Consider the following 27,689-nt stretch of genomic DNA (forward strand, 5'->3'; position numbering starts at 1 on the left):
TGGTTTGCTTTGCATTTCCCTAATGATTAGTGATGTTGAACTTCTTTTTATGTGTTTATTGGCCATTTGTATATCTTTGGAGAGATGTCTGTTCAAGCCCTTTTCCCATTTTTAAAAAACTGGGTCATTTGTTTTTTTATCATTGAGTTATAGTTCTTTGTATATTCTGGATATTAATCCCTTATCAGATATATGATTTGCATGGGTCTGTCCATTTTGTATGTAGAACTTTAACACAAGATTTCATTTTGCTAAATGATTTTTAAAAGAGCTTTAAAGCTCTATATCACTGTTATTTTCACATTTGTCATCCTGGGTGTTACACACTGCACTGGTTTAGAAGGTATAGATGGTAGGACCTTGGTAATTACTTCAGTGCTCATGATTAATTTACAATAACTGCTTTAGAATTTCTCACACTATTCAAAATGTGGCACTGGCTACTCTTATTTGCACACGTGGTTTTATAGATTACCTCATATTTGCCATGAAAGAAAACGATGATTAAGGCTAAATGATTTTTAAAATATTTTTTCTTTCATCCATGGCAGTTGTATCCTTTGACAGAACTTTAAAGGTACCAGATTCTTCATCATATCAGCTGAGTAGGGATTCTTTTTAGACTTTTCAGAAAATCTTTAAAAGGTTGAGTTCTAAGATGTTTCTAGATGGAACCACCATTTGAGATGTGAAAGTGTCATTCAACCAACAGTAATGCAAATGGAGGACCAGAATATCACAGGTTAAATTATAGAATGTTTATTCTTCCATCCTGAAACCTAGTAACTTAGGAGGGGAAATAATGTCATACAATGTTAAGCAAGAGGCTGAAATTGCTCATGTCGTTACTGGTCACTGGTCCTAGCACTGTGGTAGACTGGACATACTGTGCAGCCCTACTTGTGGCTCTTTGAAGTTGGGGCTGCTGAAATGCTCAGGTGTTAACATAGAACTTTAGGAACCCACTTTGCTTTCTGAAAGATAATTTGAGAACCACTGGCCTAGGGCTGTCCCATGCCAGGTTCTTAAACCTCTTGATTTCTAAATTAAGGGAAATGTTTTTGTTTTTAATGAATTAGGACGCTTTGTTCCAGCCTGTCTCCCAATTGTTTCTTCACTTTTTGTCATCTTTCTTCAGACAGTACGTTAAGTGTTTTGATGCTTTTATTTCCTTCTTCTACTCTAATGAATTGTGCCTGGTGAAATCCATATACCTTGTGTCGACATGTCTCTGAAGCTTTTGAATATATCCTTTTCCTAAAGAATAGAAGTCAACCAAAATGGGGGAATTTTTTAGCCCTGAAGTATTACTTCTCTCTCACCTGCTGTACTTTGAGTCTGAGTATGAACCCTCATAGACATTGAGGTTATTGAGGGTATGCAATAGTGTATCTTTGTGCCATGTGATTTGAGTTCATAGAATAGTACTTGGCAAGCAACAAAGTAACTTTTGACCAATTTATAGATGAGAGTGAAAGGGCAAATGCAGTGATCCCAACCTGACACCATTTTGACCCTGTCTCTTTTGGGTATCTCAGGTGTTTGCTGGACCGCAGAGCTGGTTTTCCTTGCCACTTTACTCCTCCCCCTCCCACCTCCTGCTTTCCTCTGATCAGCAGGCAACAGGGACATGAACAAGCACATGGGAATCTTTCACAGGACAGCCATTTCCATTCAGGTGTCTAAGTCTCTCTGCTCATAGGACTTTCCCTTTAGTTCACTCTTCATAAGAATTTATGAAGGTCATTTTATTTTCTTTTGGATATATATACTGAGGAGACTAGCAATTCTGTTATTTTTAGTCTCTATGTAGAGAAGGTGAAATCATGGTTTGATTCCTTAGGAACCTGTGTAAATGTGCTAAAAGAGAAATATTCAAGAAATGAAAAAGGGGATTTCCTTCTGACTTTCCATGCCCTTTGCTTTTGCTACATTAGTATACATTAGTATATATATGTGTGTATGTGTGTGTGTGTGTGTGTGTGTGTGTGCGCGCGCACAAAATACTTGTTAAAATCTTGAGTTTTGAGGAAATATGTCATTGAACGTCCACCTTTCTTTTATGCTCTTAAGTAAAAGATGCTAAACAATATTTCTTTAGTTGTTTGTATGAAATGAATATAGGCATAGACGTCCATGTGAGGGCATATACACTCAGTGGGATCATAAGAAAGCCAAGGATTTACATTCAGTGCAGTATCAAGGATTTTGGTACCAATCAAAAGATGTGGTATCAATCAAAAGTATAGTTAGTTCTCAGTTGTGTAGTAAGTGTGCAGATTAACTGGTATAAAAAAATCAGTGCATTTGTGAAAAAAGTTGAAATCACTATGAATCTGAAGAATCACCCCCATTTTACAAGGCATACATGTCTCTTTTTGTTTTTGAGATACATGGACACTGCCTCATACATGAGCACAGACCATCTCATGCTCTCACCAGTTATCCTCCCCTGCGTGGTAGATTGGATGTCTCTCCCTTCCTGTGGCAATGGCCCTCATAGGGCAAAGCAGTAGCCATATAGCTAAGGGTAGGCAGATGGAGGGAGAAGGCTGTGGATTTTCTCTTCCGCAGAGCCAGGATTGGGAAAATGGGGACATTTTGAGGACAGGAATGAAGAAGAGGGAGCAAGCGCTGGAACTGTATCCCTGGCCAATTCTAGTGGTTTTAATTTTTTCAAACAGAGAACTCAACTAAAAAATAGAAAATGCAGACTATTTTAGCAATTTAAAACCTTTTATTATGTTCATCAAGTACCTTACGTCTTGATTCGCATTTACAAACTATACTATGTTTTCTTTTTTTTCCTTACCTTTGGGGTGATATCTGTATGGCAAATATGTAGCTAGAAGTTAAAACAATTTTTCTATAGTTGTGGAAATAATACATGTAGAAAAGTACATAAACATGATTTACACTTTAATAAATTATTAAAACGTTAATATATATGTAACTGCCATCCAGGTCAATAAATAGAATATTGCCAGCATCCTGAAAGCCTTTCTCACATACCCTCCCAATAATACTGCTTCCTTTCCTCTAAATGTAGCAGGTTTCCTGGCTTTTTTGGGGTAATCACTACAGTTTAGTTTTACCTGTTTTTGAACATTATATAAATGAATCATACCTTATATATTCTTATGGGTTGGTTTCTTTCTCTCAGCCAGTGATTGTCAGTTCATCTCTATGACTGTAGTAGTAGTTTCTACATTTTTATTGCTCCATAGTATTCCCTTGTATGAATATTTTATTTATTCTACTCTTGATTGGCATATAGGTTGTTTTCAATTTAGGTCTATTATGAATAATACTGCTACGAGCATTCTACTAGTGTACATAAACACATAAGCTTAGAGTGTGCTTTGAGGGAAAACTTGTAATTCATGGATTTTTGTCTGATTATCCTATGATTTACCGAGAGAAGTGTGTGAAAATTTCCTGCTATGATTGGAATTTATTATTTTTCATTGTAGTTATGTTAATTTCTGTGTTATATTTTAAGCTTTATATGTTGTTCTACATTCCCATGTTATTGTGTACATGTAAACTTGAATTGTCACGTATTCCTGGTAAATTAAACATTTTATCATTATGAAGTGATTCTCTTTACCTCTAATAATGCTTTTTGCCCTAAAGTGTATTTAAATTGAAACTATTTGATTTTCTTTTTTTAACATCTTTATTGGAATATAATTGCTTTTCAATGTTGTGTTAGTTTCTGCTGTATAACAAAGTGAATCAGTTCTATGTATACATATATCCCCATATCCCCTCCTGCTTGCGCCTCCCTCCCACCCTCTCTATTTGATTCTTTTGGTTAGGTTAACATGGCATTTTTTTCCTTATTCTTCTTTTAGCCTCTCTGGTATCCCTATATCCTTGTGTTTTAGATGTATCTTTTGTAACAACATTTAGCTTTTTAAAAAATTCAAAACTGATAATCTTTGGTTTTTACTTGTGGAATTTAATCTATTTGCATATTATATAATTACTGATATATTTGAGTTTAAATCTACCATCTTATTGTGTGCTTTTTATTTATTTTGTCTATTCTATATTCCTTTTCTCTCCAGTCTTGCCCTTTTGGGGGTTAAGTGTTTTTTACTATGAATTTTTCTCCTCTGATAACTTGGAGATTCTATACTGTCTTTTATTCTTCCATTAGTGGATAGCCTAGAAATTATGGTATGCTTTTTTCGATTATTAAAGTCGAATGTTAACATTTTTATCCTCCTTTTCCTGGAAAATGCAAGGACTTTAGAACTCTTTAAGTCTGTCATTCTCCTGGCATATGTACTATTGTTTTTTTTTTTTTTTTGTAATGCCCTAAAATGATATTACACAATCATAACATTCAGCTAACATACTTTAAAAGATGGGCTATTAGGGATTCATTCTTAAATAATTCTATGAAATTCACATTTTCTAAGACATGCAGTTAGGATCCATTTTATATTCATTACAGTGTTAACACATTGCTTTAAAAATTTTTGTAAGATTATAAAATAAATACTATTAAGTACTATTGTACTATTGTTTTTTATATTTTAATTTCAGTATATATATGAATAAAACGCCAATAATACTATTCTTATTTTATATCATAAGTGTTAATTTAAAATTTCACATGTATTTATCATTTTTTATTATTTCTTCTGACATCTCTAGACTTCCATCTGGAATCATTTTCCATCTGCCTGAAGAGCGTCCTTTAGAGCAGGTTTACTGGTGACAGATTCTTTCAGTGTGTCAAAAGAACTTTATTTTACCTTTATTCCTGAAGAGTATTTTAGCTTGGTGTAGTATTCTAGGTTGGTCCTTTCTTCCTTTCATTGCATTGAAGATAGGTTTTCTAGCTTTTTCACACTGTATTTCTGTGTATCTTATCCATTCTTCTGTATTTTTCCATTGTTTTTACTTTCCATGTTGAATTCTGGATAGTTTCTTCTAATATATCTTCCAAGTTTATCAAATCCCTTTTCAACTGTGTTTAAGTAGCTGTTAAACCCATCTGTTGAATTCTTAATTTCAGTTTTTTTTTAGTTCTAGAATTCCTGCTTTTTTTGTTTGTTTGTTTTTCATCTACAGGGTCATTTTTTTATAGTTTTCAGTTCCTTGATGAAATTTTGGCTTTCATCTTCACAAGGGACCCTCTTAGTTACTTTATAGTTTTTGTCTATTTTTTTTTTTTTTTGCGGTACGCAGGCCTCTCACTGTTGTGGCCTCTCCCTTTGTGGAGCACAGGCTCTGGACACGCAGGCTCAGCGGCCATGGCTCACGGGCCCAGCCGCTCCGCGGCATGTGGGATCTTACTGGACTGGGGCACGAACCTGTGTCCCCTGCATCGGCAGGCGGACTCTCAACTACTGTGCCACCAGGAATTTGTCTAGTTTTTGAACTATCTTGAGTACCTCTCTGTTTTGGGGTTTTTTGTTGTTGTTGTTCTTGTCCGTTGTTTTTGGGTTCTTGTTCATGTGTTCTTTTCTTCCTGTGTGCCTGTCTTTAATTATTTAATTTTGTTGGATTTGAAAAATTATTTTCAGAAATAACTAGAAAGGTATGATGATGTTATTTTTCTCCAGAGAGGAATTTTGTTTGCATCTTGCAGGTGCCTAGCAGCACTAGCAACCTGGGGCCACCTTAATTCAGTTTCAGTTTCATAGTTAGGCTGTAGTCTGTATGCAGGCTGGTTTACTTCTGGGTCACCCATACTCTCAGGGTGGACCTCTGTGGGTGCAGTCCTCAATGTGGGGTGGTTTACGAGGACCTCACTTTGACAGGCCTGGCCTCCTACTTTTACTCTCTAGCAAGGCTGTCAAAATTGCTGCTTTGTCTTTAAACTACCTCTTCAGGATCAGAAAAGCCTCCCTAGGCCTGTGCCACCTTATGTGCCAAGATCTTTCTCTGAAAATTCCACACTATCCTGCTGTTTCTTTGGTGATTTTTGAATTACGTTTTTATATTTCATGTAGCTTTATAGAATAACTTTCAGCAGGAAGGTTGGTCTCAACTATATAGTCTGAAATAGAACTGAAATTGGGTGCAATTTTTTTTTTTTTTTTTTTTTTTTTGCGGTACGCGGGCCTCTCACTGTTGTGGCCTCTCCCGTTGCGGAGCACAGGCTCCGGATAAGCAGACCCAGCAGCCATGGCTCATGGGCCCAGCTGCTCCACGGCATGTGGGATCCTCCCCGACTGGGGCACGAACCCACGTCCCCTGCATCGGCAGGCGGAGTCTCAACCACTGCGCCACCAGGGAAGCCCTGGGTGCAATTTTAAAGAAAGTATGTTTGCATTAAATATAGTCTGTATCATACTTTTTTTTACCTCACCTATCCTGGTTAATCAAGAGAACTTATTATAGACTTTACCTCCAGCTATTTTAGAGTGGCTAGAAAAGCCAGATAAAACGTATTTGGAAGATACTGGAGAACTATGAAGGTACTCATGACTCAAAGGGTTAAGATCTTGGGATGAAGGGAGGTGCAAAGTTCTGAGCAGACATTTTACAGCAGCTTTTCAACCTCAGGGCATTTGTCATTTCTTGAGAAGCTGGGAGAGACCAAGAACCTAGAAGAGGGCCTGTACTACTAAAAGTGAGAGAAGTTAGCAGAACTTTTGGCAGTTTCACAGGATTGGAGAGACATACATTGGAGTTCCAAAGGTAAGATTGTTAACCTGACTACCTAAAAATGTAAAACTTCTATACATCAGGAAACATCATAAAAGCAGGAGAATGGATGAAATTAGAAAAATCACTATTTTTCAGCCTCTAATGGACCTAAAATGATCATCAGAAGATCCTAAAACCATTAGAGAAAAGGTGGTGGTGAACTTTATAATGGATGGATTTGTTTGACAATACCTGAAACCACTGATCAGTTTCAACATTATGATACATGAGACAACCAGATATTATATGTGACTTCTGATTTGATTCAAAGAACACAACACCACAAATGAAGTATTCTTGCAAAAGAACTAACCCTGAATCTAATGAAACCTCTAGGTCTAGCTATCCGTTTGCAAGCAATATAGAAGAGAGAGCAAAACATGTTAAAGACCACCACAAGAAATGCTAAATGCACAAGTGTGAAAGATTCTATAGGTCAAATGTGTTGGGTTTTCCCGGGGATAAATGATATGAAGAGGTTAAAAACAAATAAAAGAGGGGTACTTGTTACAGATTAGAGAAGGCTTGTTTTTACATCATTTTGTTACAGATTAAAGGAGAAATATCAATATTGACTACATTCAATGTGTGGATCTTGTTTGGATCCGAATATAAACGATCCAAATATAAAGGGAAGTTTTTAAGAAATTTGAACATAGAAGAGGTATTAGATGATAGCATTGTTGGCTTTATTGGCTATGAAAGAGATATTATAGTTAAGTTTCTTCTAAGTCTTTATGAAAAAGAGACACAGGGCTTCCCTGGTGGCGCAGTGGTTGAGAGTCCGCCTGCCGATGCAGGGGACACGGGTTCGTGCCCCAGTCCGGGAAGATCCCACATGCCGCGGAGCGGCTGGGCCTGTGAGCCATGGCCGCTGTGCCTGCATGTCCGGAGACTGTGCTCCACAACGGGAGAGGGCACAACAGTGAGAGGCCCGCATACCACACACACACAAAAAAAAGAGAGACACAAATCAAGATACTTTGAGTAAAGTGATATGGTATCTGTGATTTGCTTTAAAAATGGAAAATCTTGATAATTGTTTGAACTGTTTAAAGGGTACATAGGATTCATTTGGCTGTTTACTTCTTTTTTTGAATACTAAAAAATACTTACTGAACAGTACCAAAAAAAAAATAAAAAAAGAAAGAAAGAAAGAAAACATCATAAACAGAATTTCACTTGTGCCACACAGTTTGTGTTTTAAGTGAGATCATCAGAAAGTACTCCTTAATGGGTGAAAGTCTACAGTTTATGTCAGATAAAAAGGACATAAACTCATTTTATTTTGTATAGTGTATTCCTTAGCTGTTAGTTTTATCTGTTAGACTTGTGTAACTCTTCCACTTCTGAGGAGGCAAACCAGTCTCATTAAAACTACACGGAAAGGAAGGGCAGTTCTTCAGAGCATAAGTGGGGTGTGTATACAGTTGTCCCTTGATATCTGCAGGGGGGTTATTCCAGGACCCTGCAGATACCAAAATCCATAGATACTCAATTCCCTTATATAAAGTGGCATAGTATTTGCATATAACCTACCCACATTCTCCCATATAGTTTACATCATTTCTAGATTACTTAGAATACCTAATACAATGTAAATGCTGTGTAAATAGTTGTAAATACAAGGTAAATGCTTTGTAAATAGTAGCGGGTGCATGGCAAATTTTTTGGAACCTTCTGAAATTAAAAAAAATTTCCATCCACAGATGCAGAACCTGTGGATAGGGAGCGCTGACTGTATATTAAAAGAACAGGAAAAGGGTGTTAGGCGGGCAAAAACAACAGATATGCCCACTGTCTCTTCTTGGCTACTCAAGACATTCAAACCTATTGCTTTCCATACAAAGAATTTTTAAAACACTTTCCACTAACATAATTTAGCTTTCTCTTCCTTCCAAAAAGGGAGGTAATTCAAAGTAATGCCTGGTTAATGCATCTAGCTTCAAGTCCAGAGGTTCTGGATAATGTCAGTTCCTTTTCCCATCTTTGTTATTATCTGTAAATTATAGATTTTAGCAAATTTATCTACTAATAATATACTTTATATATGCAGTAGTAGGAGAGGGGAAAATGAAAGAGAAGGGAATTTTTAAAAATTATGTGACATAGCAAGCAAGACATATACAGATAGCATCCAAAAACCTCACTTATGCATTTTGACCAAGCAGGCATAATTTGCACATGATGATAGAGTGCTGCTGGGTACACCCAGCTTTGTGGCTTGGAAGATCAGTCCAGTCACTGAGTCCTGCCATAAGGTTTTTCCAGAATCCAGATCTTCCACACAGGCTTTAAAGAGTGTAGGATCTGCTGGGTCGTAGCTGAGTGGCAGAGCACTTCAGTATGGACAGATAAGCTGTATAGTGATTATTCCTCTGGGCCTACCCGTATTTCCTCCTTGCCAGGCAAGTGGGTAGAAGCAGATAAATGGTCTAAAACCCCTGTAGTATATGTTACCTTCAGAATCCCAGAGGTATCAGCCAAGCATTTTGCTTCTTAGCAGGTGTAAGGTATAGCACTTATCATTCACTTTCTTTTTTGTTTGTTTATTATTATTAATTTTGAGTCAGTAACTAGTACACATGGCATTAAATTGAAAAGTTGCAAAAAGGTGTACAGTAAAAGTACAGGAAAGGACATTTCCTTTCCTGCACTTACCATCCATCTACTTAGGTCTCCACAATGGAGGCCACCACTGGTACTAGATTCTTGTGTATCTTCATTTTAAAGGGCATATCCTGACCGGACCACAGACCATTGGATTACAAGAAACTTCCTGAAGTGGCAGGCCCTGTATGTTCATGGGATTTATATCCCACCATATGGAATACAAACAAGGCACCCGTATCTTCCTACTTTGATCAGCCTGATATCTTCAATATGGTAGACCAGTGTAATGTGCTATATCCAGAATTGATATCTTTGATTCAGGTGAAAGTCAACTGCTTTCTCATGTCCTCAGTTTATCCCCATGGAGAAATGCATTTACCAGCTTCCTAACTGTATTCTAGGTGCAAAGGGTGGTATTCATTTGCCCCAGTTAGGATTCATATCTAAAAGTACACCTTGAGTTGGAGTCACCATTTGATTACGTTTATGACAGCCTAATATCACTGACTAAGACCCATTGGCCCCTCAGCTGAGGAGTGAGGTTCTCTGCAAGTCATCAGATGTGTGACTTCTTTTTCTTTTTTTTTGATAGTCAAGTGGTTTCACTTGGCCATTCCTACTAGCAGAGTGTAATGATTCAGGACCCCTGTGTGAGGGTGATGCCTCATTGATCTGTATTACCTTCTTCCATGGACTTCTGGTTTCCAGTTCCCTAATAGGAACAGAAGTTTCACTGTCATTTTACCTGACTTGGCCCAGTAGCACTTCTAAATTCCCCTCCTTTCTCCAAAGGTCTGTTGTCTGCAGCCCACTATCTGGTATCAGTTTGTATCCGATACTGTATAACATCAGACTATATCAGTTTGTGTTCTTTTATTGAAAATCACAGAAACCAATAGTGGTTAATTTAAGCAAAAAAAAAAAAAAAATTATTAGACGGCCCCTGGGTAGCTGACAGAATTAAAGAGAAAGCTGAAAAGTCATACCTTGTTAAGGAGATGGCATAGGGATCTAGACTAAGAGAATCTTTGAATGACTTAGTTCCACCTTTATGGCAGTCTGCTCAAGATTCGGATTCCCAGTAGAGAGTCTAGTTTGCCTACTTTGAATCATCATCTCACCCCTTGACTGATGGCATAGGTACCTTGATTAATGGACCTGCCAAGACTTGGGGAATATAGGGGAGATACTTTCCTAAAGGAAAAGTAAGGTGTTATAACTAAAAATGGAGGAGGAATGGTAAACAGGCAAAACCAACAGATGGCCATTCCAGAGTGTGCAGATTAGGTCAGCATTTCTCAGTAGGGACATCGTTGGCCTTTGGGGGAAGACCATTTTCCTTTTTGAGCTGCTGTCCCAGTGCATTGCAGTGTGTTCAGCATCCTTGGCTCTTGGACAGTAAATGCCAGCAGCACCTCCACTGCTACCATCACAACCAGGGTACCACCTGTTTCACAACCACTATCATCTCCCTACTCCCACTGACCCCACTCCCCAGATAGGCTGTGAAATAGAGCGTCCAGGACCAGTGTACTGCATGATCCCTAAAGCTTTTTCCATTTAAAACAATCAGATGCATTTCCATTGCTAAACTGAAGGTTGTTTGTAATTTTGTTAAAATAAAATAGTTTCTTGTCTCTTCTATCAAAAAGTTCTTCAATTTGATGTTCCCAAATATCTAAACTGACTTACATATAGAGCCGTATGAAACATGTTAGAAATTCATCAGTTTGTTTCTTCAGTTTATTTCTTTGTTTAAGGGCACGGACTTTAGAGCTTAAGTCTTTGAATTCAAATTCCACAACCATAGCTTTGCTACTTACTAACAGTTACTTCCTTTGGCTTTTACATAATCTTTCTTTGGGCAATTGCATAATCTCTCTGTGCTTCTGTAAAATGAGGATAGTAGTACATACCCATTTCATAGGGTTGTTGTGAGGATCAAATTAGCTAGTATGCATAAGGTTTTAATATATTGCCAAGAGCATAGTAATTATATGAATATGTAAGCTATTACTATATTTATAAAATGGGATATTAATAATTAAGTTTTACATAGATAACATAAAAATACCTTTAAAATTTCTTTTTGGGGGGAGTTACCTTTTAAAAATTAAATTGCTCTACCTGGAAAAGCATTTTGTTATAACATTTAGCTTAGAACTATACTTTGAAAATATTTCCTCATTCAACATTTATTATTTCCCAGGCCTGGGCTAAATTCAGGGAAGACAGAGAATGCATGTACCAGTAGAGGCAATAATAACTGAGTGAACAAATAAATGCCCAGGGTAGTTAACCGGTGTGCTCAGAGCTGTGGAGGCATCAGCAGAAAGGCCTGGAAGGAGGGTTTGGTGTGTTGGTAAACAGATGAAAGGCCTGGAGTGGACTCTGGTCAGCTGGGGAGAGGCAACATAGGACATAGGATGGTGTGCTGGAGCTATGTTTTACAAGGCCTTGGAGACTCTGGTAAGGAGCCGGTATCTTTTCTGCAGGGGGTTGAGATTTCCTCCCAAGGAACGTATTGAAGGGGGTTTTGAGCAGGAGTGTACTAGGTCTGATTTACATTTGGGAAAGTTGTTTTTGTTGACAGTGTAGAAAATGAACTGGAGATGAATAGGTGGGACCAGACAGAAGACTCTAGGGAAGAAATGGACAGGAATGGGATGGGATGGCAGTAGTGGAAATGGAAAGAAGTGAATGAGGTCAAATGAAATCACATATGTTTATTTTAGAGGTAGAATTCACAGGTATTGGTGGTGGCTTGGACAAAGAAGATAGAGAAAGAGGAACCAGACATCTAGACTTTTGGCTATGTATGTGCCATTTGACAGTATGCATATTTCCCTGTATAATTAAACTTTTAAAAAATTTTATGGGACTTTTCAAAACTAAATTTTTAGTACTATTTTAAAACATTCATCTTCCTGGTCTAGATTTTTTTTGCACTGCAGCAAACTTGTACAGTCTTCCTATTTTTTTTTCTTATTTTCCTGTTTAGTAATGAAAACCTCCATTGTTGATGTTATTGGCATTTAATTGGGAGCACCTTATCTGTTAATTAATCGCTGTTGAAGATTTAAACTCACTTACTACTTGCAGAGTAATCTTTTGAAATTAGATAGCTGAGTATCATCCCTGCCCCAGGAAACTATGAGTCTGTAAAAGCCTGCACCTGTTGAGAAGCAGCCTTCCCTTCTTTGCCCAGTATGCTTCCCATGGGTGTGGATGGCAAGGAGCTGGGATGGTGGTGAGGCACCTGGAGTTTATTTACCTATCTCTGCCTGAGGTACTCACTCACTCTGCATGTAACTCCACTATTCTTTTTAACATGTACTTCAGATATCGTAAGTCAGGTTTATGAGTTTTTATTTTCTGTCACTTAGGACTGGCATACCTCCTCAACAATTGGAGTTTATCTTATTTTACCAAAATATGATTTCTTCTTCTGAATGGAGACCAAGCATATACAGCAGTCATTAATTAAATTAAGCAGATTGTTCAAATTGGTGCATGTGGAATGAATTATTTTACTTTTTTCTCAGAATTGAGAAACTAGGAAGAAAATTCATTAGACACTAATGCATAGAGATTTTTTTACACCTAAATGAGAAGCCAGAAGTGCATATAAAACATAAGAACTTCAAAAACATTTCTTAGGCACAGACTATTATGAAACTCCCCTGGATGTTTTTGATTTCCCATTACATTAAAATACTCAAATGAACTTCATATTCAGAACATTTAAAAATAGCTCAGTCTTAAAAAGAAGATATAAAGTATTATCAGCTGTGCTTTTTGTACATAATTAGCATGTGCCTATGGAGGTATAATGACTTTTAGTGTAATGATATTACTCATGATAAAAAGTTCAGATGGTAAAAATTGGAGATACAGCTGGGTGACACATTTTAAAATAACTCAAAGATGACTTCACAGAAAGCATGCTATTTTGGTCCCTTGTAATCCTCCTTTCACTCATCAGTGGTATGAAGGCATTGATAAAAGATCCTTTTTTAAATGTTTCATTTCTTTCCCCCTTTCTTATAGATTTGATGTGTGTTCACTGTTTCCTTCAGCGTGTGATAAACCACTGTGAAGGTACATCACCTTTTCCCTTTTTCTGAGATGGCTCAAGATTCAGTAGGCCTTCCTTCTGATTTTCAGTTTTGGATGCGCAAGCTTTCTGTATGGGATCAGGCATCCACTTTGGAAACCCAACAAGACACCTGTCTTCACCTGCCTCAGTTCCAGGAGTTCCTGAGGCAGTTGTATGAAGCCTTGAAAGAGATGGTGAGTAGTGGACCAAAATAATAAGGTTATTTTGTGACATCAGGAACTCTTTACCAGATTTTATTAAGCCTGAATGCAGTCCAGGGACTTGTGGTATTGACCTAACGAAAGATTAGACAGACAAATTACCTGTAAATATTGCAGACAGGATGTGGTTTCCTAGTGTCTGATTCATTATGACTTCAGTCTTTTCTTTCTTGATTAGTTATATTGTCACATGAGACTTCCCGACCAATCAAGTTGTTTTTAAATAAACAAGACTTCGACACTTGTTGTCAGGAAATAATTGGGTTTCTTTTAAAGGCCTTTGTATCTCTTAAATATTGAAGGGTTTGCTGAAATGCTTACTCTTTTCTCAACCCTATTCTAAAGTGGGCTCTACTAAGAGATGATAAATGTTAAGATCTCTTCTTTATAAATATTTTAAGTGGACTTTTCTTGTGAATATTAAGATTATGAGTGTCTTCACTATTGTTGTATACATTATTGTGTTCAAAATTTTGTATTTTTTCATTTTGACATAAGATTTCATACTTTCATTGCAATAGGTATTTTTGTGAATTAATGTATTTTCATAATATCAAAATATTATTTATTTATACTTATTTTCTAATTTCAAAATGAAAAGCAAAATTGTCATTTAATGTAGGTGTTCTTGTGTTATACTTTTCTTTCCTTAATCAAAGAAGCAAGTAGGAAATTTGAAGAACAATTAATAGTGATGATGTGAGTTCACATGTCTTTAGAAAGAAGAAGAAAAGATACTGTCTGTATGAACAACTAATGCTAACTTTTAAAATTGTTTTTTGGCAATGAGACTTTAGTAACTTGACCTTAAAGTGATTCCAGAAAGTCCAGGACTGACCTTGATGCTCAGACAAATGTGAGGAATTTATTGCTTCAGCAGTAGGAAATGCTTATCATTTCAGCTTACATGCATGTTAGCCCAGTTTGGTCTTATTTTTTAACTTTCTTGAAAGGTAAAGAAGTGGGAAAGGGCCAAGTGTACAACAGCAAGTGTATTTTTTAATCTTAAGCTGTTTTCTATTTGGTTGATTGCTTTTTGTTTCAGGTTTTAGGTCGTTGCAGACAAATATGATGTCATTTAGCATATAGTAATCAAAATAGTAATAAACAGAGATATGCATCTATATGCTTTGGCTGCTTTTATTTCATTTTACAAGTTCCAGAGTTCTTGTGCTGCTAAACCTTCTTTGAGCTAGTGCTACTGGAGCTGACTCAGGAACTTCTCTTATTATGTTAGAAAAAAAAACCAGGATGAACGTATGGTGTTATATAGATATTAGTCACCTATAATTTTTTTTCACTATTATGCAGTCTTTGTTATTTTTTAGATAAAGTGGCCTTTCTTGACTTAAATATGAGTAAAAGAAAGTTAATGCTGCAATAATATTGATTTTACCTAAACTTGTTGTACTTCTTAGTTTGGGTGGCCTGGTTTAAGGATGAAGTATGGTGATTGCTTGTTAAACTTTATTAGAATTACTTACCTAAAGATCTTCTCTAACCTTTTTCTCCCCTTACTTTTCTAAAATATATGCTAAACAAGAAACATTCAAGCTCCCTTAACCTATAATGGCAGTTCAGGCTTTTCTGAGTTGCGTAGTGTCCTTTTACTGACCAAAACATAATTTTCTTTTATAGGATTCAAGTGCAATTATTGAAAGATTCCCCACAGTTGGTCAACTGTTGGCAAAAACTTGCTGGAATCCTTTTATCTTAGCATATGGTAAGAATCCAAAACATGTCCTCTCAAAATGCAGACTTCTAATGATAATTTTAATCTTTGCATTGTTTAACAAAACACAGAACTTTAAATTATAAGCCTTTTTCTTATTTTTCATGAAACAACTTATCAAATGTATTCCTTGTTCCATTACAAAGAAGGTACCCTTTAGTGTTGTCCATATATGTTTGTGTATGTGTATATAGATAAGCACACACAAACAAGCATATACATGCAGATGTGTAGGAGAACAGAACTCCTTGAATTAGAGGGCAGAAACTCCCAGATGATTGTTATAACTTCATTTTTAGTTCAGTGTAAAATGGTTATAATAATGAAATAATTTCTTGTTTTGCAATTTCATATTAACTCACACACCATTTTCCATGTGTAAAATTCTTCAGTGTTTGAATTCTGCTATGGCTCTGCCATTATTTAGGGGTGACAGTTTGGTTTTACTCAAGGTTAAAAGGAATTTGGGGATACTTTGGGGGAGGTGTTCCTTCACTGACCTCCTGCCTACCTGTCTAGCCTCATTTCCTGTTTAATCCTCCACAGCTATACCACATGCATTGTAGACAGTTTAAATTACTAACAGTGCTTGATGTCTGGGCCTGCGACATGCAGTTCTTTTTGCCTGGAACTCTGTTCTCATCTCATGTCCTCAAATCTTCTTCGAAATAGCCTTGCTAGGGCTGAGTTAGGAACCTTTCTTAGTGTGTGCATAGCTGCCAGTATCTCCCTTAATTATAACACTTACTACACTGCTTTATAATTGTTGGTTTGCCTGTCTGATGCCCTGGAAGACTGAATGCCTCTCAACAGCAGGAACTGTGGTTTTAGTTCTCTTTGTTGTCCCAGAGCTTAGCATAGGGTGAATAGGCACATCTGAAGGTTTATAGTGGAGGTTTATTGCCTTGACTTGACTATATTGTTAGCTAATGTAATATATACTTTTCTTTCTTTTTTTTTTTTTTTTTGGCGGTACGCGGGCCTCTCACTGTTGTGGCCTCTCCCGTTGCGGAGCACAGGCTCCGGACACGCAGGCTCAGCCGCCATGGCTCACGGGGCCCAGCCGCTCCGCAGCATGTGGGATCCTCCCAGACCGGGGCACGAACCCGTGTCTCCTGCATCGGCAGGCGGACTCTCAACCACTGCGCCACCAGAGAAGCCCCCTACTTTTCATATTTTTAAAGTCAGAGACTAATTGCATAATATAATGATAGTAGAATCAAAAATAATAAGAATATTCCCCTTTGATGTTTAGAGAATTACACAGTATCTCTTTCCTAGCCTGTTCTAAGTCATTAGAAGGAGCTTGAACTAGGTGGGGAAGGGACAACATTTGCATTTGGTTCCATGAGCATACATGCATGGGTGCACTGCATATACTCAAACTTACTGGCTCCACCCCCAACTTCATTCTATTCCTTTTCCTCTTCACTTAATGCCTCTTGCTTCCTCTTCCCCCTTAAGTTGACGCTTCCTCCTTTACCCACTTAGCTTGTTCAAGTTCTTGATCTAAAATGGCAAAGCCATCACTGTATTTGCCTACCAGGGCCATGCTTACCTGCCCCAAATTTATATATTTCAACTAGGCCAGTGTTTCTCAAAAAACCTTTGACCAGAAATACATTTTCTATACATGTGTGTATATGCATACATACAGTTATATGCATACACCCACACGTTTCATGAAAAAATGCTTGCTTTTATTATGTGCAATTCATATTCACTATACCATTTTTAAAATGGTTTTCATGACCCAAAACTGATTTTACAATCCACCTATAGGTCGTGACCAAAAGTGTGAAAAACATTGAGCTAGGCCAATGCTGTTGATGGCAGGAGAAGGGAAAAGAAACTGTTGAATTTCCTCCATTTAAAGGCATCACTCATAGTTAGATACTTCATAGATTGAATGACCACTTTTTAGAAAAAAAATAATATGCCCTTTAAGTGTACCTAGTGGATGTGGGACACATCCTTAATTCAGAAATGTTAAAATGTGGGAAAGTTTGGGTTGTAGAATTGAAGTAGAACGCATTGCTCACTTTGTGCTGAGCACTGTTCTCTATGGATTGCATCGTGGGTCTAACTGAGTTCTTGATAGGCTTGCAGGATAGATATTTATGGATTAGCCTAAATATGTCACTTTTCTCAGAATATTGAACTAATAAAATCCAGGATCCTACTCCTCTAAAGCCCATGTTGTTGTAATGATCTGCCCCCATGGATTGTACCACTGTGGTTGAAATGTTCCAGTCCTGGCTTTACCACCAGCCAGCTTCATGTGAATGTATATAGTCACTATTTTTTTTTTTTTTTTTAATGTCAAGCCCTAGGAAAACATGGCTCACAATTTCTGCCCTCTAGGAGCTTCCAGTCAGGGAAAAAAGAAACCTAAGGAGATCAGCCAGAGTCAGGATGATGGTTGGTACTGTGGAGCTTTGACTAAGTTGCTGAGGGGAAGGAGAGTTTCACAGGCGAGGTTTTGCAGGGGCTGACTCTTGGAGGAAAATAGATGAGATAGGATTTTCTAAGGCAAGAACTAAGGCAAGAACTCACTGGGTCTCCGATTCTTTATTTGTAAAAGTGAGAGACTGGACTGATTTTTCCCTGTGGACTTAGACTTGCATCTGTCTGTGATCTTTCCTTAGCACCTAATCTCTATTACTTTGGCCCCCTCTGTGAACCAGAAACAAATTCTCCATCTCTTTCTGTTTAAATGTGTGTGTTACCATTTGAACTGCCCATTAAATTTCAGTTTCCTGTTTGAGGTATGCATTTGGTTTTGAGCTAGTAGAGGAGACTGACAGGCACAGAACTCATGAGTAATCAAATCTTGCCTGTGTTGCCACTGTTGTTTCACTAGTTGGGCACTTTCTTCCAGGAAGGGATATTTTCTTATGGTTTTGTAATATCAAAATTATTTTTTAAGTACAGTAAGAGAAAACAGTTTCCATCAAGGAAAGAAGTAAGTAAGTGAGACTAGGATCAGAAATAAGGATAATAAGGAAGGAGGAAGGATTTGCAAATTAAAAGACTCCACAAAGGGAAGAGAAAAAATAGTTAATAGAAAAAACACCTTTTATTCAGTGGTGTTCTCTCCATAAAATTACTGCCTTCACCTCCTTGGAGTTCTGGCTGGTAGGTTCTAGGTCTGAGCTCATGATTAACGTATTATAGCTATAACCTGTTTTCCTCATGCTTTTTATTACTGTGTGAGAGTTTGCCCCCAAACTTGGCAGCTTAAAACAAATATTTATTGTCTAAAAAAATGCTGCCATCACACTTTTAAACTATAGAATTAATTCAGCTTTCATTTGAGCTTTCAGTTCAAGATATCAAACAATAAAATATTAGGTGACAAATATATGGTGGTATATTCCTTTCCCTTACACTCATTTTTAGATGAGTGCTTTGCACTAATGACTGTCTGCATGATGAATCCCAGGCAGTTTTTGATCCCCAGTGCTCCAGCTCCGATGTCTGAGCCTCTAGGGAGGAGCCTGACAGATGCCATCCCCTGTAGACAGTGCTGGTGGCATTCATGAATAATAGGTGATGGCTTGCATCTTTAAATCCCTAAAGCAAAGTAAGCTCATTAGCAGTGCATTTCAGTGCATTGACTCTGGGCAAAGAAATAAAGGCTGGGGGCAAGTTACTCTTGCTCTTCTTTTTCTTTTTGAGAGAAAAGTAAAAAATAATATGCTTGTTGAACTAAATGTGCAGAGTCACTCAACACCTGGGGAAAACTCCTATCTTTGGGATACTTTTAGATTTACACTCCATAATTAACATTTTCTGTCTTTTTTCTCTTCAGTGGTGAGTGTCTGATTTTTGGAAATGCTCCCCATCAGGTTGCATTCTGTATAACATGGGAAGCTGCTTACATAAGCATATCATTAGATGTGTTTGTCACACTTGTGACATACAGATAGTTATAATTTCTTCTGATATTTAAAACATAGAAAGTACAACAGTCAGATTTTTAATCAGTGGCATTGGTTCAACCTGAAGAACCCTAGGATCTCCAGTGGTTAAATTATGTGATTCTTGCAATGAACTGATTTGAGGCAAGGCAGTGATGTAATTGAGCTCATAAAAGCTAGGAAAAATAGAACTATCCCTCAGGATAACCCCTGATAAAGTTTGTTCAGAGGTGTTAGTTGTTAGGAGAGCCTAAGTTTATGGGGGGAAAATGGATTTAAAATTACTATCAGGGTCCTTTGGTTTGTGGTTGAAAATGCCGAGATAGCTTACTGTAGTTTGTATTCTCCTTATTTCTTGTTAATGAAGCCCTGTAGAAATGCTGTGTTTATGAAATTGCAGTAGATAACAAAGTAAAGAGCATCAGGTGATTTTGCAGAGGAGTGATTCCGGGTGCTGGGTTTCCTCAGCATCAGCTCCATGGCCTTGTGGTAAAGTCCATAGTAGCTTGGCTCTAGTTCAGGTACTGACATCTTCAGTTTTTAGGTCTCATTTTTGCTTCTCAGTTGTGTTATAGAATCTCCAACTTGAATGGACTTAGTTACCAAAGGAGGAAAGAGAAAATGGCTTACCAAGTAGATGTCCTAGCCAAATAGATTTCAAAGGTCAGCATTGTTATCACATATTTAGTAAAGTTTTACATTTTAGAGTAAAGAATTAGGAGCATGTAAAAGGCTTCTATTTTATCCAAACCATTTGGTACTAAAAAGAATGTATTTTAAAACAATTCTTTTTGTTAAATTTATTTTTAACAAGTGGGGGTATTTTGGCCAATTTGATTAAATCAGAAATATTGACTACTGCTTATGGCAGTGATATTGCCTTAAAAAGGCTGAAATTACTAATGGTTTGAATATAAAATAAAGAACTGATCTTTAAAAAAGCTAGTTCTTTCCATCATTCTCTTTTGGCTTTAAAAATTGCTGCTGTGACAGAAAGAGAATTGACCTCACAAGGGCTAAGCATAAGTGATCCTGAACCCACAAGAAGGAAAAAAACCACAAAGTTTCACACATGGTCCTGGATGCTTGTTCTATGAACTTAGTAGTTTGTGATTTTCCTAAAATATAATAAATATATTTCCTTTAGTATATAATGTTACAAATTTTATACTGATTATCTTTTCTTTCTATTTGATAAAACCTACTCATTTTAGTTTTCCTTTTTGCAGATGAAAGCCAAAAAATTCTAATATGGTGCTTGTGTTGTCTGATTAAGAAAGATCCACAGAATTCTGGAGAATCAAAGCTTAACTCCTGGACACGGGTAAAAATAAATCTTGCACTATACTGCTTTGAATTCAATAAAGGTGCTGCTTTGACAATCCAGAAACTTTTTCAGACACATCCTTCACTGTTAAACTTGTAAAGCTTTACAAGAGATTTCAGTTTTGTTTGATTGCGAATTCCTTAAGAGACAGGTCCTCAGGGTGAACTTCCCCATGCCTGCAAGAACTAATGTTGAGTGGTTTTAGAAAGTTACTCTCAGGTAATTAAAAGAATGTACTCTCCTTCCTTCTAACAATTGTTTCTTCCTACCAACCTACTTTAAATACTTATATAATTTCTCTTCAGGTACTTCTCTGCCTCTCTCAGAATCTATTCTGTAGTAAAACTAAAATTCAGAAGTGCCCTGGGAGCAGCAGTCTTTATTTTGTGTCCTAAAGTTGGTGCCCTGGCCAGCGTGCTCAGACTAGCATCTAGGGCTGGTTGGCTAATGCTGCAAGCACCGTTAAAATCGGTTACCTGACCGTGCTAGTCCAGATAGCTGACAGCTTCCTGAATTCCCCGTTTCTGCTTCCTCTTGAATGGTGGGCACAAATAGGAGAATGTTGTAAGGCTGTGCTGTAGCTGCCCTCACCACCAGCAAGTTGGCTGGTCTTTTCTCTTACCCCCCACTGCCCTGCTGCAATAACCTCAAGGACTTGCTGATGCCTGTCAGACTCCACTTACTATGCATATGGTCTAGATTAGCTGCTTAGTATTATGAAACCAACCACCCAGATTAATGCATATGGTTTTGTCTAGCAATCTGACTAGTGATATCATTCCGTTCACTGCTTTTTACCATTCCTTCGTTTTATACAGAATTGCTGACAGAGATGACAAAGACAGTATTTGCATTTTTGTTAGATTAAAAGAAGAATTGGAGGGACAGTAGAAGTGAAAAGGATTGGGCGAGGGACGGAAAAAATGCAACATTTAACTCGAAGGAAAATTAAAGAGCTGAAGGAAGGAACTGATAAGTAGAATTAGGGAAGAAAAGGTATGAAAAACAAGACTATAGAAATAGAATAACATACTTAGTTTTCAGTTTTTTAAATTATTGCTTTTGTTGAGTATTTGCTATTTTAGTGATTATTTAGGATATATATTTTTATTGGCTAGCTCATTAAGTCCAGAAATAGGCCATCTTATAAAGTGTTTTTAGAGTGATTAGGTTAACTTTCTTCATTTAACTCGTGACTTATATTAGCCTAGTTTTAAGTTTCTAGCCTTGCAGTTTATTCTGTGGGTTTCCCTTATTTAATATTGTGTCCATTTAATAAATAGGTGCTCATTAAGTGTAGCACAGGGAGGTAAAGTTAAAACACTTAATTCCTACCTTCAGGGAGTTTACAGACTACTAACCAGGTCATTCTAGGGCAGTGTCATTGGGTTATTGGTAGAACTATGTATAGGGGTGATGGTGACGCAGAGGAGGGACACTTGTTCAGACTTGGTGGTTTGGTGATGTTTCCTGGGAGAGATGATATATCAGCTGAGTTTTGAAGGATGACTAAGAGAACAGGATAGAGTTTTAGGAACGGTATTCCTGCCAGCAAAAAGAGCATGTGCAAAGAATGGCGGTGAGGAAGCAAATGCTGTATTCAGGAAACTGCAGGTGCTTAGATATCCCTGAGCTTGGGATTTTATAGGGTTGATGATGAAGCATAAAGCCTTATGTATGATTATAAGAAGTTTTTACTTTAACTTGAAGGCAGTGGGGAAACCACCGAAGTATTTTAAATAGAGAAATCATATGGCTAGGTGTGAATTTTAGAAACTTACCAGCAAAAGGAAGTTGCTTTGGAAGGTGCCAGGGATAGCACTTTCAAAGCAATTGTAGTGGTAAAAGTGAGAAATCATGAAGGCCTGAATGAAATGGAAAAGAGGGACCAGATTTATGATATTAATAAGGTAAATATGTAAGGATGTAACGGCAAATTAAGTGCAGGTGTACTTAGGTGTAGGTCGAGTTGAACTTAGTGTTTTCAGGAGAGGGGCTGATTTGCACATAGAGGGTTGACAGTCCTCAGGGTACAGGAACAGTGGGAGCCATGCGTGAGGGTGAGATCACCCAAGGAAAGTGCCTAGTGTGAGGAAGGGAAAGGGCCTAGGGACAACCTTGGGAGACACTGGCATTTAAGGAGTGAGTGGAAGAATAAGTTACACTGCACACTAGAAAGGGGGAGTCCAAGAAGAAGAAGGAGAAAAGCAACAGCATTTTAAGAAGGAATGAGTGGTCATTTATATCTAATGCTATAGCACGCCACTGTCCAATAGAAACAAAGTATATTCTACATAGGTAATTTTCAGTTTTCTAGTACCTGCTTTAAGAAATGTAAAAAGAAAAAGTTGAGACTAATTTTAATGATTATTTTTTTTAACCCAGTATATCCAAAATACCATTATTAAAATATGTAATCAATATAAAAATTATTAATGTGATCATTTTATAATCTTTTTTATACTGAGTCATTGAGATCCAGTATCTATGTTATACTTAATTCAGTGTATATGTTACATCTTAATTCAGAGGCTAAATTTTCATTGGAAATTCTTGATTTGTTTTATAAAATATACAGTTGAAAAAGTAGGTTCACATACCCAAATTGTTTCAAAGAAACTTAAAGCTGAATCATGTGTCTGTTTTCAAATTTAAATTTAATTAAAATTTTAAAAGTTAAAAATTCATTTTTCTTCATTGTACCTGTTACATTTGAAAGTGCTGAGTAGCCTCATGTGGCTAGTTGTCACTGTATTGGACACGGCAATTGTAGAGCATAAAGGATTGAAAGAGCAAGATAAGGACTGAAAAGCACTACTTGGATTTAGCCACTAAGGAGAAATGACTTTGGTGAGAATAGGTTTAGTGGGAGGTTGAGGGAAGTAGCCAGGCTGCTATAGATATTGAGGAATGATGGGGAGGTGAGGAAGCAGAGGTAATAAACTTTGATTACCCTTTGAAGAAACTTGGCAGTGAAGGAAGGAGAGAAAGTTGATTGAAATAGAGATGGTTCTGAATCTGCTTTACTCTGAGAAGATGGTGCCACTAGAGAGGAGTTGAGCACTTAAGAGACTAGGAAAACAGTTTCCCTCATCGTTGTACTAGGCAAACCTGTAATATTAACTGATAAAAAAAATGATGTGTAGGAATAATATTAATTATTTAACTTTTAGCAGTCTAAAGCTAATTACATATACCTATCACAAATCAGTACCTTCATAATTGTATAATGTTGACTGTAAATGCAGCAAGACAGAAGATGGTTGCTAGTTTATGAATCAATTGTACATATCTTGGGTATATTTTCTTTTATCCTAAAAGTGATATTTTCTCCATAAAAGTTAAAGAGTGACATATTACACTTTAAAAATGTGTAATTGTCATCAAGTATCCTTCTAAAACTATATAACAAGCCATATTTTAATAATATTTGTTAGTTTCATTCAGTGAGCATTTACTTAGTACCTGATACATGCTAGCCTGTTTTAATTGTGGTAATAAAATCTTGGGTCATTCTGTGTTTCTGGAGCATCACAAATGTGATTGAAACACCCTGAGTCAAAAACAAAGAATTTCTTCTATAAATTCTAAAATGCAGTAAAAATTCATGTTAATTATTAAATTTGAAAATGGTAGACTGAATTGATTAGTTGTATTTTTAGGACAGAGATGTAATAGAAATTCTGGGTTTTTTATGTGTTTTAATTTTGCTGAATGCCTAGTTAACTTTATTCCTCTGAATTTTCTTATACTTGTCATTTAAAAAAAATTTATATTGGAGCATAGTTGATTAACAATGTTGTGTTAGTTTCAGGTGTACAGCAAAGTGATTCAGTTATATATATACATGTATCTATTCTTTTTCAAATTCTTTTCCCATTTCGGTTATTACAGAATATTGAGCAGCATTCCCTGTGCTATACAGTAGGTCCTTGTTGCTTATGTTTTAAATATAGCAGTGTGTAAATGTCAATGCCAAACTCCAAATCAATCCCTCCTCCTCGTCCTCTAAGTCTGTGAGTCAGCTTCTGTTTTGTAAATAAGTTCATTTCTATCATTTGTATTAAAGATTCCACATATAAGCGATATCACGTGATATTTGTCTTTCTCTGTCTGACTTAATTCACTTAGTATGCTAATCTCCAGGCCCATCATGTTGCTTCAAATGGCATAATTTCATTCTTTTTAATGGCTGAGTAATATTCCATAGTATATATGTACCACATCTTCTTCATCAACTCCTCTGTTGATGGCCATTTAGGCTGCTTCCATGTCTTGCTTATTGTAAACAGCACTGCAATTGACATTGGGGTGTTCTCTGGATATATGCCCAGGAGTGGGATTGCTTGATAATATGATAGCTCTATTTTTAGTTTCTTAAGGAACCTCCATAACTGTTCTCCATAGTAGCTGTACCAATTTACATTCCCACCAACAGTGTAGGAGAGTTCCCTTTTCTCCACACCCTCTCCAGCATTTATTGTTTGTAGATTTTTTGATGATGGCCATTCTGACAGGTGTGAGGTGATACCTCATTGTAGTTTTGATTTGCATTTATCTGATAATTAGTGATGTTGAGCATCTTTTCATGTGCTTTTTGACCATCTATATTTCTTCTTTGGAAAAATGTTTATGTAGATCTTCTGCCCATTTTTTGATTGGGTTGTTTGTTTTTTTGATACTGAGCTGCATGAGCTGTTTGTAAATTTTGGAGAATAATCCCTTGTTGGTCACATCGTTTGCAAATATTTTCTTCCATTGTGTGCATTGTCTTTTCATTTTGTTTATGGTTTCTATTGATTTGCAACAGCTTTTGAGTTAATTAGGTCCCATTTGTTTATTTTTGTTTTTATGTCCATTACTCTAGGAGACAGCTCGGAAAAGACATTGCCGTGGTTTATGTCAAAGAGTGTTCTGCCTATGTTTTCCTCTAAGAGTTTTGTAGTACCCAGTCTTACATTTAGGTCTTTAATCCATTTTGAGTTTATTTTTGTCTGTGGTGATAAAGAGTGTTCTAATTTCACTTTTTTCCATGTACCTCTCCAGTTTTCCCAGCATCATTTATTGAAGAGACTGTCTTTCCTCCATTGTCTAGTCTTGCCTCCTTTTTCATAGATTAATTGACCATAGGTGCGTGGATTTATTTCTGGGCTTTCTATCCTGTTCCATTGATCTATATTTTTTTTTTGTGACAGTACCATACTGTTTTCATGACTGTAGCTTGATAGTATAGTCTGAAATCAGGGAGCCTAATTCCTCCAGCTCCATTTTTCTTTTTCAAGACTGTTTTGACTATTTGGGGTCTTTCGTGTCTCCATACAAATTTTGAGATTTTTTTTTTGTTCTAGTTCTCTGAAAAATGCCATTGATACTTTGATAGGGATTGTATTGAATCTGTAGATTGCCTTGGGTAGTATAGTCATTTTGACAATATTGATTCTTGCAATCCAAGAACATTGTATATCTTTCCATCTGTTTTTGTCATCTTTGATTTCTTTCATCAGCATCTTACAGTTTTTGGAGTACAGGTCTTTTGTCTCATTAGGTAGGTTTATTCCTAGGTATTTTGTTCTTTTTGATGTGTTGGTAAATGGGATTGTTTCTTTAATTTCTCTTTCTGATCTTTCGTTGTTAGTGTATAGAACAGATTTCTGTGTATTAATTTTGTATTCTGCAACTTTACTGAATTCATTGATGGGCTCTAGTAGTTTTCTGGTGGCATCTTTAGGATTATCTATGTATAGTATCATGTCATCTGCAAACAGTGACAGTTTTACTTCTTTTCCAATTTAGATTCCTTTTATTTCTTTTTCTTCTCTAATTGCCATGGCTAAGATTTCCAAAGCTATATTGAATAAAAGTGGTGAGAGTGGACATCCTTGTCTTGTTCCCGATCTTAGAGGAAGTGCTTTCAGCTTTTCACTGTTGAGTATGATGTTAGCTGTGGGTTTGTCATATGTGGCCATTATTATGTTGAGGTATGTTCCCTCTATGCCCACTTTCTGAAGAGTTTTTATCATAAATCGGTGTTGAATTTTGTCACAACCTTTTTCTGCATCTATTGAGATGATCATATGGTTTTTCTTCTTCAGTTTGTTGATGTGGTGTATCACACTGATTAATTTGCAGATAATGAAAAATCATTGCATCCCTGGGATAAATCCCACTTGATCATTATTGTGTATGATTCTTTTTTTTTTTTTTTTTGCTGTACGCGGGCCTCTCACTGCTGTGGCCTCTCCTGTTATGGAGCACAGGCTCCGGACGCACAGGCTCAGCAGCCATGGCTCACGGGCCCAGCCGCTCCACGGCATGTGGGATCCTCTCGGACCAGGGCACGAACCCGTGTCCCCTGCATCGGCAGGTGGACTCTCAACCACTGCGCCACCAGGGAAGCCCTGTGTATGATTCTTTTAACGTATTGTTGGATTCAGATTGCTAGTATTTTGTTGAAGATTTTTGCATCTGTTCATCAGTGATATTGGCCTGTAATTTTCTTTTTTTGTAGTATCTTTGTCTGGTTTTGGTATCAGGGTGATGGTATCCTCATAGAATGAGTTTGGGAGTACTCCTTCCTCTGTAATTTTTGGAATAGTTTCAGAAGGATAGGTGTTAACTCTTTTCTAAATGTTTGATAGAATTTGCCTCTGAAGCTATCTGGTCCTGGGCTTTTGTTTTTTGGGAGTTTCTAAATCACAGTTTCAATTTCAGTACTTGTGATTTGTCTGTTCATATCTTCTGTTTCTTCTTGGTTCAGTTTTGGGAGGTTGTACCTTTCTAAGAATTTATCCATTTCTTCCAGGTTGTCAGTTTTATTGGCATATAGTTGCTTGTAGTAGTCTGTTATGATCCTTTTTATTTCTGTGGGGTCCATTGTAACTTCTTGTTTTTCATTTCTAATTTTATTGATTTGGGCCCTCTCCCTTTTTTTCTTGATGAGTCTCGCTAATTTATCTTGTCAAAGAACCAGCTTTTATTCATGCACCTTTGCTATTGTTTTCTTCATTTCTATTTCATTTATTTCTGCTCTGATCTTTATGTTTTCTTTCCTTCTACTAACTTTGGGTTTTGTTTGTTCTTTTTTCTCTAATTGCTTTAGGTG

General features: G+C 36.8%; 1 protein-coding gene across 1 annotated transcript in view; it reads left to right on the forward strand.

The window, feature by feature from the left end:
* The window catches only part of FANCC (FA complementation group C), a 265,518-nt gene that overhangs the window by 75,250 nt on the left and 162,579 nt on the right, over nucleotides 1–27,689 (forward strand). Inside the window, exons 2-4 of the mRNA XM_073805985.1 lie at nucleotides 13,336–13,578; nucleotides 15,244–15,328; nucleotides 20,490–20,584. Coding sequence (XP_073662086.1) covers nucleotides 13,414–13,578; nucleotides 15,244–15,328; nucleotides 20,490–20,584 — 345 coding nt within the window. The 5' untranslated portion in view covers nucleotides 13,336–13,413. The remainder of the gene's footprint in view (nucleotides 1–13,335; nucleotides 13,579–15,243; nucleotides 15,329–20,489; nucleotides 20,585–27,689) is intronic.

This window comes from Tursiops truncatus, chromosome 6 (genome assembly GCF_011762595.2).
Source record: "Tursiops truncatus isolate mTurTru1 chromosome 6, mTurTru1.mat.Y, whole genome shotgun sequence".
In the NCBI taxonomy this organism is placed as follows: domain Eukaryota; kingdom Metazoa; phylum Chordata; class Mammalia; order Artiodactyla; family Delphinidae; genus Tursiops; species Tursiops truncatus.